Source organism: Oncorhynchus mykiss, chromosome 5 (genome assembly GCF_057628025.1).
Source record: "Oncorhynchus mykiss isolate SJ-2025 chromosome 5, ASM5762802v1, whole genome shotgun sequence".
Classification (NCBI taxonomy): Eukaryota; Metazoa; Chordata; class Actinopteri; order Salmoniformes; family Salmonidae; genus Oncorhynchus; species Oncorhynchus mykiss.
Window position 1 is genome coordinate 29,167,831 of NC_143026.1, and position 10,518 is coordinate 29,178,348.

General features: G+C 43.2%; 1 protein-coding gene across 1 annotated transcript; it reads left to right on the forward strand.

Moving 5' to 3' along the window:
* Window positions 1-1,791: 1,791 nt before the first annotated feature.
* LOC110523556 (MAM domain-containing protein 2) lies at window positions 1,792-10,319 on the forward strand. The gene is made up of 14 exons (XM_021602354.3): window positions 1,792-2,386; window positions 2,493-2,603; window positions 4,528-4,823; window positions 5,384-5,468; window positions 5,872-6,006; window positions 6,386-6,669; window positions 6,828-6,921; window positions 7,095-7,241; window positions 7,499-7,764; window positions 8,818-8,914; window positions 9,017-9,172; window positions 9,284-9,537; window positions 9,710-9,794; window positions 9,906-10,319. The coding sequence occupies exons 1-14, from the start codon at window positions 2,356-2,358 to the stop codon at window positions 9,956-9,958; spliced, it is 2,094 nt and encodes a 697-aa protein (XP_021458029.2). The 5' UTR covers window positions 1,792-2,355; the 3' UTR covers window positions 9,959-10,319.
* The last annotated feature ends 199 nt before the right edge of the window (window positions 10,320-10,518 follow it).

A 10,518-nucleotide genomic window follows, 5' to 3' on the forward strand; every position in this document is an offset into this window, starting at 1 on the left:
GCACCTTGCCACATTCTGAACAGAACACGTCAGGGTATCAGCTTACACACAAATGCACTGTGTGGACCCAAACTAGGCTACAGATGTCGTATTTTTAAACCACACGTGGGTGTTAATGAAACCATTGTCCCAAGGTGCTTGAGAAATGGCATGCTGTTATTTATACTGTTTTTGTTGATTGGCATTTCATGACGATTGGGGTAGTTTCCGTAAAAATGGATTTCTGTGTAGCATGCTGGTTCAGTTCTCTCAATGCTTGGCCTTACATTAGAAATGACCCCACTCTTCTCTCTTAGCAAATGAAATGGATTGATTGCTCAAGTCTGGCCCTCCTTCACATTATCAAGTGTATATACTGTAATATTTCACCCAGAATGGACTCCATCTGTTTTTCTCTCATAGCATTTCCCTGCACCTTCATGAAAGAGGGAAAGACAGACCAGGCAGTTAAAGTACATATGGAGAACAAATGTGGGATAACATGTGTCTTATGACTAGCATCAGACCCTCTCTGCACAATCCATCACCCTGAAGCCTGTTTACTTTTACCTCCCTCTGACATTAATTTGCTTCAGTTCTGAAGAAGATGACAAAATATAACAGAGAACCATCTTATTATAAAAGCCACTCTAAAGCTGGCTGTCCTCTTGTGATTTACTTCGGATACTTTTTACACATAATTCCTTCCAATCAGGCCACTTTTTCAGCTACAAAGTTTCCGTGTGTGTGTGTGTGTGTGTTTTAACAGCAAGGAATTAAGGTCTAGTTCGTGATGTTCATTTTTGCATGTCATGGACATGTACACAAACCTACAACATGCATCACAGACCGGCCAGGCAAAAGGAATTGCAGCTTACAAACGTTTCAGCTTTTATTGGTAGCATGTCTTACTTGCTGACATTTTTTGTGTTTTGTATTATTATTATTTTGTTTCCTGTAGACAAGTTGCGAGCCATAACTGAACATCATATTCTTGTGAACTGAGAGCCAGTGATTAACGTTCTGGAGAACCCAGCCAAGAACAGCTGGAGTCCAGGTTACTTGGGGACTGACTGGTCAAGAAATACCCTGGGGTAAACACACCGATTTTTTGTTATTCATCAATACAATTGCAGTGATGACCAGCATTATTAGACACAAATAAAAAATAGAAAATAAAAAGAATTGCCATTATACTGAACAAAAATATAAACGCAACATGTAAAGTTTCATGAGCTGAAATAAAAGATCCCAGAAATGTTCCATTCACACAAAAAGCTTATTTCTCTCAAATGTGGTGCACACATTTGTTTACATTTCTCCTTTGCCAAGATAATCCAGCCACCTGACAGGTGTGGCATATCAAGAAGCTGATTAAACAGCATGATAATTGCACATGTGCACCTTGTGCTTGGGACAATAATAGGCCACACTAAAATGTGCATTTTTGACACAACACAATGCCACAGATGTCTCAAATCTTGAGGGAACATGCAACTGGCATGCTGACTGCAGGAATGTCCAACAGAGCTGTTGCCAGAGAATTAAATGTTAATTTCTCTACAATAAGCCGCCTGCAACATCGTTTTAGAGAATTTGCCAGAACATCCACCCGGCCTCACAACCACAGACCACGTGTAACCATGCCAGCTCAGGATCTCCACATCCGGCTTCTTCGCCTGCGGGATCCTCTGAGGAGGGGTGGTGCTGAGGAGTATTTCTGTCTGTGATAAAGCACTTTTGTGGGGAAAAACACATTGTTATTGGCTGGGCCTGGCTCCCAAGTGGGTGGGCCTATGACCTCCCAGGCCCACCCATTTCTGCGCTCCTGCCCAGTCATGTGAAATCAATAGATTAGGGCCTAATGAATTTATTTAAATTGATTGATTTGTTTCTATGAATTGTAAAAGTAAAATCTTTGAAAGTGTTGCATTTATGTTTTTGTTCAGTATAAATACAAAAGCAGTATACCTCAAAGGCTCCTTCCCACAATGTAAATGAAGACAAAATCTTGGGGAATCTGAGGTGAGGGAAGTGAGAGAGAGTTCTGGAGCTCTGTAAGAGTCTGGTTCAGATTATTACCAGAGTCTCCCTCCTTCCTTCCCTCCCTCTCTCTCTCCTCCTCACAGCACTGCTGTCTGGACAGAGTCTTCTTATCTGAGACTGTACAGTGTGCTGGCAGTTTGTGAGCTTGAGATATTGATATTGATTGACAGACACAGACACAGACACACAGGACCAGACAGAGAAATACTGACAGTGTGGACCTCGAGCTGGCTTTGATTTTGGTTGGGACACACAATCGCTCGTGCATTAGTTTGAAGGTACTTCCGCTTGTCTCCTGTTTTTGGATTTTTTTTAAAATTTAAGACTGCAATGCTTCCATTCTACCTCTTCACCCTGTTTGGTGAGTATAGAAAACAAATCTACAGTGAATATGTGCATGTTTTTATACATGCAGTGGTGCTTGTTTTAGTGTCTGTATGATTCATCCATCTTCTCTCTTCTTCCAGCCACAGTCCAAGCCCAGATCCAGCATTTGCCAGGCTCCTGTAGCTTTGAGTCCAGCACCTGTGGATACACGTCAGACCCAAACTTTTTAAGCTGGACGCTCAACAAAGATGGTAGGAGACTTTGAAAAAGGTTGAAGACTATCCCCTTTAATAACACTGACAAGTGCCTATAATACAGTAGCTTCCCACTGCACACAGACATCAATTCAACGTCTATTCCACATTGGTTCAACTAAATTTGATTGAAATTACATGGAAACTACGTTGATTCAACCAGCATGTGCCCTGTGGGTTATCCCCCTTAAAGTGCTTGAAATATATGGCAACTTGTTGCTTATTGAAAACATGAGAAGACTGTCCTCTCTTCTATACAGCAGAGATGATAGGGGCTTATTACAAGGATTTTAAGTTTCTAGTAGTGTCTGTGGTAGTGTCTGTGGTAGTGTCTGTAGTAGTGTCTTTAGTGGTGTCTGTGGTAGTGTCTGTAGTAGTGTCTGTGGTGGTGTCTGTAGTGGTGTCTGTGGTAGTGTCTGTAGTTGTGTCTGTGGTAGTGTCTGTAGTAGTGTCTGTAGTGGTGTCTGTAGTAGTGTCTGCAGTAGTATATGTGGTAGTGTCTGTGGTAGTGTCTGTAGTAGTGTCTGTAGTAGTGTCTGTAGTGGTGTCTGTAGTAGTGTCTGCAGTAGTATATGTGGTAGTGTCTGTGGTAGTGTATGTGGTAGTGTCTGTAGTAGTGTCTGTAGTAGTATATGTGGTAGTGTCTGTGGTAGTGTATGTGGTAGTGTCTGTAGTAGTGTCTGTAGTAGTGTCTGTAGTAGTGCCTGTACTAGTGTCTGTAGTAGTGTCTGTAGTAGTGTCTGTAGTGGTGTCTGTGGTAGTATATGTGGTAGTGTCTGTGGTAGTGTCTGTAGTAGTGTCTGTAGTAGTGTCTGTAGTGGTGTCTGTAGTAGTGTCTGCAGTAGTATATGTGGTAGTGTCTGTAGTAGTGTCTGTAGTAGTGCCTGTAGTAGTGTCTGTAGTAGTGCCTGTAGTAGTGCCTGTAGTAGTGTCTGTAGTAGTGTCTGTAGTAGTGTCTGTAGTGGTGTCTGTGGTAGTATATGTGGTAGTGTCTGTAGTAGTGTCTGTAGTAGTGTCTGTAGTGGTGTCTGTAGTAGTGTCTGCAGTAGTATATGTGGTAGTGTCTGTAGTAGTGTCTGTAGTAGTGCCTGTAGTAGTGTCTGTAGTAGTGTCTGTAGTAGTGTCTGTAGTGGTGTCTGTGGTAGTATATGTGGTAGTGTCTGTGGTAGTGTCTGTAGTAGTATATGTGGTAGTGTCTGTGGTAGTGTCTGTAGTAGTGTCTGTAGTAGTGTCTGTAGTGGTGTCTGTAGTAGTGTCTGCAGTAGTATATGTGGTAGTGTCTGTAGTAGTGTCTGTAGTAGTGCCTGTAGTAGTGTCTGTAGTAGTGCCTGTAGTAGTGTCTGTAGTAGTGTCTGTAGTAGTGTCTGTAGTGGTGTCTGTGGTAGGCCTAGCTGTACTAGTTGTTGTACTTGTTGATGTGGTTTATGCAGTTGTTGCTCTGATGGAGAGAAAGTGGGGAGAGAGAGCCATCTGGACTGTGTTTCCAGCACACATCTGGAAACAGTGAAATAACAGATTTAGGCATTCAACGCTCTCAGATTTGGTACTTAGTAGTACTATTATATCCCAGAATGATCAAAGGACACATAAGAATGCAGATTTGATTTTTTATGACAACTACTATATGTAATCATTATGTTTGCCTTAAGACGGGGACTACTATATTTAAACTGTAAGAAGAATGTGTCTCTTCCTGTTTTTGTCTATTACTTGTGTCCTGTTGTGGCAGACCGTCCACCCTCCTTCATCTTCATCATCTGTTTCCTCTCTTCCTTTTTCATCCATCCTTCCCTGCCACTGTCACCCTAGGCATCCTTAGAAAAAAAGCCTAATGACAATGGATTAAGTAGGTCCTGTTATACTCTCTTCCTCTCTTGCTCTTTTCATAGAACCTCTATTCAAACTGTTTCTCTGTTCTCAGGGTCTTTCATCTCAGTGGACCCAGGCCTAGAGGACCAGGATGGGCAGGATGAGAGGTCGGAGGGAGAGGAGAGGTCAGAGGGGGAGGGCAGGGCAGTTCTGCTGGGCCCATCCATGGAGCAGGAGGACTGGAGCTGTCTGAGGCTGGTGTACCAACTTTCCGGGTCGGGCTTTCTACAGGTCCAACAGCGCAGAGAGGGCGAGAGCTTCGACCGGGCCCTGTGGAGCACCCAGACGGCCTCCGACAGCTGGCTCATCTCCAGCATTGACCTCCAGAACAGCACCGAGCCGTACAGGGTAAACAACACACCCTCAGGAACATGGGAGGCACATACACACTGTTAAAATGTATGGGCTAATATAAACACTGCCATACTTAGGTGGAGGAATGTGGCCTGGAAAATATTCTAAAGACCCCCCCAAAAGATAAACATTGATAAGTCCAAACATGAAATTACATGCATGTACTGTATCTGCTGCTCAATCTCAGGTCTGGTCTGATAACTGCTGCTATGTTTTGCATGTGACATCTTAATGGTGCTTCCTGCTGCACTCAACCTGACTGGTTTGATAGAAATAAGGGAGCATGATAGAAACATGCACTGCACACAGGCAGTCAGGCACGAGCATTACAGTAACTAACCATGCACTTGACCTTCAACCTGCCTGGGGGGACCTGCCTTAGCAACACTCACCTGGGAGCTGGGAACTGTACCATTAGCCTATGGTGGTATAGTCTATATGTCGTACATTCCCACCCAACATAATGGGGCACAGACATACTGTCCAATACCTCCATATCCCCTCCTCATTCATTACCTATTGAGGGCTATTACTGAACATCTGTTTCCCATCAGATTGCCATTGACGGCAGACCTGGTGAGAGCAAAGGTAGTAGTGTGGCCATCTTTGAGATACGCATCAACCCTGGATACTGCTTAGGTCAGTGAGTCACACCCATATCATATACCCTTGAGATTTGTAAGACTTTGAAAGTGACTGATATCATGCACAAACACACAGGTACGCATGAATGCACACACACGCGCGTGCGCAATGACAACACAATGACTGATTCCGTATCACTTTTCATCCAACAAAACATGTTCATTATGTGACAATAACATTACAATAGTCACATTTATATTTGATCTAGTGTATATGAAATGTTAATGATATATAATGTATGTGCTTTCCTCTTTTACTCCTTTTATCATCTGCCTGTTTAACTTGCTCTATTTACTATAATAAAATATAACAAGAAGGTTTTAATGAGAGAGGCCCCTCGGTCCGCTTCCTCACAGGGAAGCGTTGTATTAATGGTTTACTGTCCTGTTGTCTCAAGAGTGTGACTACGAGGAGTCGCACCTTTGTGGCTACAGAAACCAGTGGAACACCAATGTCAACTGGTACAGGGGAGGAGGAGCTGCCCGGGACACTCAGAGCAACATACCTTACGTCCACACGCACAACGGAGCAGGTGAAGCCTTAGCAACTCACACATTTAAATGCTAGTAGATGTATAGCAGATATCGCAGCTCAACACTCAAAAAGAATATACCACTGCTCAACACAGGCCACAAGCAAATGACACAGTCAAAATGAACAAGAACCAAAACAAATAACTCAATAAAGTATTAACACTCAACAGAACAAGGGCATTTCGTACGTTCAGCAGGGGACACTCAACTGGCCTCCTGCTAAGTTCACAATATATATATATTTTTTTTCATATGGCAGCAGAATGCCAAAATATTGTAGCTTGAGGTAGTACAATGGACAATAGAATCTAGGGAGTTTGGTTGGTATCATCCATAATGGCTTCAAGTTGAAAATCAAAGCTGCCATTGCCCTCCCAGGTCACTACATGTATGTGGATTCTGTGCACGCCAAGACATTCCAGGAGGTAGCCAAACTGGTGTCCGCTATGACAACGGTGCCCATGTCGGGCTGCCTAAGCTTCCAGTACCAGCGGGGTGAGGAGCGAGGGAACCTGTTCTCTGTCTACACCAGGGACCAGGCAGGCCAGTACCAGGAGCTGTGGAGAGCAGACCCAGAGGACCAGAGCCTTAATGACTGGACTGCTACCACCTTGGAGTGGATACCTGTGCAGGTGGACATCAAGGCCCCTTTCCCTCTGCAGGTCAGTGGGGTGCAGATGTTTTCACAAGGAGTGCACATTGGATTTACATTCTGATTGAATACTGAGTACAGTGAGCAGCATGTTCACTTCTTCATGTGTTTGCCTGATCTGCGGATGTTCGATGAGTGTGATTGTATGTGTACACCGGCTCTCTACAGGTGGTGTTTGAAGTCACCTTCAACAGCCCCAGAGGGGGTCACGTGGCACTCGATGATATCGCCTTCTCTCCTGAGTTCTGTAGTGCAGAGACAGGTGGGTCTGTTTGGTCTCTCTCCTCCTGTTTCCATCACACAGTAGATTTACATTTGACTTTACATTAACTCTCATGACTGATATGAATGGAGTTGAAAGGTAAAAGAGGAGAAAAGCATTATGTTAAAGAGTATTTGGCTGCAGCGTCCTAATGTGTCCCATCTGTGCTACAGAGCCAACATTTGATCCCTCCATCGCCAACTGTGACTTTGAGGTGGGTTTCTGCCACTACACCCAGGATCAGATGGAAAGATCCCCATGGAAGAGAGTGTCAGTCAAGCCCAACATCTACAGGACTGGGGACCACACAACAGGGGCAGGTCAGAAATTATACAATGTTGATCACACAAAGATCACACAAAGATACAAGAAGCAATGAGTAAACAACAGATTGTTTCTCTAGCTGCTCCTGCTGACCATTTGCAATGCATTCAATTTGACTTTGGTAAAAACCTGAAGCGTTTTAAGTGTCAGAAAGACCAGTGCCTGGTGCAAAGTGAAAATGTTCCATGGCAAAACGATAGACAGGAAACAGAGCTGCCAAAGACAATATTAAGAGTTCTTTCTCTCCCCACAGGGTCCTTTCTTCTAGCTCACTCTCGGCTGAGTCCACGTGCTGGCTATATTAGCCGCCTGCTCGGGCCTCCTCTGCCCGGCAACATGAAGTACTGTCTGAGGTTCCACTACTCTCTCCGTGGATTCCTACAGACAGACCAGGCGCTCACCGTTTACCTTCAGGGTCAGAGTGGAATCATACAGGACAGGATATGGACCCAGAACGACAAGTCCAGAGGTGTCTGGATAGCAACGGACATCACCTTCCAGAGTCCACAGGCTGCAAAGGTAAAATGTATTAAAATATATTAACCCTCTAATGCACACATTTTGGTTTAAAAAATATATAACCCCCCCCCCCCCCCCCCCTACTTTCACTGATAGAATGTGTCCATTGCCTGTGAATATCAGTATGTTCAAAAACTATCAAATAGCATATGACAATAAAACATATGTCCTTGTGTAGGGACCTCTAAATTAGCATCATTTAGAGGTCCCTACACAAGGACATATTTTTTATTGTCAAGTTCTCTCTATTTAAACATGCAAAATAATGAAATAAATGCATTGCTCACACCATGCACTCACATCGCTCTGCTTCCTGAAAGAAGGCCCCTGCCCCAATTCATACATCATACCAACTTCTGCATCTCATTGGAACTTTTGGAGACATGATATCACATATTGTCATGAATTTCAAAATAATGCCTGATGGCAATGATGTGCCATAGAGGGTTAAGCAACCCCAGTAGAGGGTTAAGTAACCCCAGTAGAGGGTTAAGTAACCCCAGTAGAGGGTTAAGTAACCCCAGTAGAGGGTTAAGTAACTCCAGTAGAGGGTTAATTCCCTCTTTAGTTCGTCAGTTGTTTTCCTTCCTCGTCACAATTGATATCCTGTGTATGCCCTGCCTATAATGTTTTATATGTAACTGAAACTGTTGTGTTGGGGGCTTTGAAGTTTGTTCAGCCTTACATAGCTCATATCTTTGACATATCTTTTTAATTCTCAGTCCTTTGGTTTGGCTCCAGCTTTGTAAGCAGCAGCAGTTAGACGACCAGGTTTAATACGTTTGACATAAAATGAAACAGGATGCCGAAGTCAGTAGTCAGAGATTCTCCTCACTGGATTTTCTTTGTAAACTCTTTTGCCCTGATAAAACAAGCATTATTTGTTCAAAATCTAAACATTACCCTATCACAGTTAATTACTGTAAATAGGTGTAACTCTGTCTGCAAATGCATTATGCAGTTAAATTTTTTCAGAAGCTATATCCTCTGAGAATGTATGTTGTTGAAGGCTTTGCTCCTGCAAAAAGTTTGCTAATTGCTCCTGCTGTCCAGGTGGTGTTTGTCAGCACATGTACAAACTTCTGGGACTGTGGTTCAGTTGCTCTGGATGACATCAGTGTGAGCCTCGGGGACTGTGATCTTACAGCAGGTAACTTCATCCTCACTGATGCCCACAGGATCTCTGGGAGTTATAGTGTCTCTATGATAAACACATTGTCCCTTGAGAGTCATTTTGGGTGTCCATCTGCAGGTTTACTCCTGTCTGTCCCTGGGCATTGTAACTTTGAGATGGGTCACTGTGGGTATATTCAAGACAAGGAGGATGATAAGGGTGACTGGGTACTGGTGAGAGGACCTACCCCTACCTCCTACACCGGGCCGAAGGGGGATCACACCACAGGAGTCGGTGAGTATCCAATGCCCTATAACATTCCTTAAAAAGAGTAATTGTGACATTGTAGTCTGTTTCCATGTTATACTGTGATAGTTGGAATTTGACCCTGTGAAACTCTGTTAGGGTACTACATGCACATTGAGGCATCTAACATGCTGCCTGGTCAGAATGCCCGGTTACTCTCCAGTCCTCTGAGGGGGTCCAGTGGTCCTCAGTGCCTACGTTTCTTCTACCAGATGTACGGCTCAGGCACAGGTGAGCTTAGCATCCATCTGAGACAGGATGGAAAGGATGTGTTGCTATGGAAACACACTGGAGAGCAGAGCATCACCTGGCTGAAAGCAACTGTGGAATACCAGAGTGACCAACAGCATCAGGCAAGTGGTGAAAAACGTCACTTCTCCTCCACACACCACCCCCAAATTACAACAATATATTCAGGCAACGATTTGAAGAATTAAAGCACCCAGTCTTATTCACATGTGCTCAGGCTAAATACTTTCTTTACTGAGCATTACATTTGTTGTCCTTTTTCTCCTATTGTTCTAGGTTGTTTTTGAGGCCATCAGGGGTTCCTCAATAAGGAGTGACATAGCCATCGATGACATTGTGTTTGAAAGTGGACCATGCCCAGGTATCTGTTGCTCGATTAATGTTATACAACCTCTACAAACAAGGATTGTGTTGAATTGTTTTGCTTTGTGCAATCTTTTAACTCATGGCTCATTTTATTTTTCATCCACAGATATTGAAGTCAAAATGACCCATTCCCCAGGAAACTCAAATGACATTGAGTGAAGGAGCAGAGGACAGGAAGAGTGCTGAATAAGATGCATGCATCAATACTATGTTGCACATACGGACAAAAATGTACACAAACATTTTATTTTTGCAACTGTACTAATAGCACTGAATCGTTTTGCACATATTGAGGTCATACAAAAAATGCCTTGAATTGAGTAAAAGAGATTCTGCATTTACAACCAATCAAATTATATCACTGTACACGTTTTTAATTATCAGTCACACCTGACCCTACTTGCTCTTTGTAGAGAAATTGGTAGTAGTCAGTCAACATTTTCCCAGTAATAGAGGCTGTGTTGTATTCAAAATAATATGCATTAGATTAATGCTGAAATAAAGAGGGATGCTTATTCAACATGTGTGTCCTTGTCAGTTAGGCAAGTCAGTTAAGAACACATTCGGTATTACAATGATGGCCTACCAAAAGGCAAAAGGACAGGGGCTAGGATAAACATTTTTTTAAATAAAATATAAATATAGGACAAAACACACATCATGACAAAAGAGACAACACTACATAAAGAGAGACCTAATAAAACAACATAGCATACAGC

Coding starts and splice junctions, on each gene's coding strand:
- LOC110523556 (XM_021602354.3), top strand. CDS start 2,356: ATGCTTCCATTCTACCTCTTCACCCTGTTTG. Junction 6,007..6,385: donor CCACACGCACAACGGAGCAG/GTGAAGCCTTAG, acceptor TTGCCCTCCCAG/GTCACTACATGTATGTGGAT. Junction 9,538..9,709: donor AGAGTGACCAACAGCATCAG/GCAAGTGGTGAA, acceptor CTATTGTTCTAG/GTTGTTTTTGAGGCCATCAG.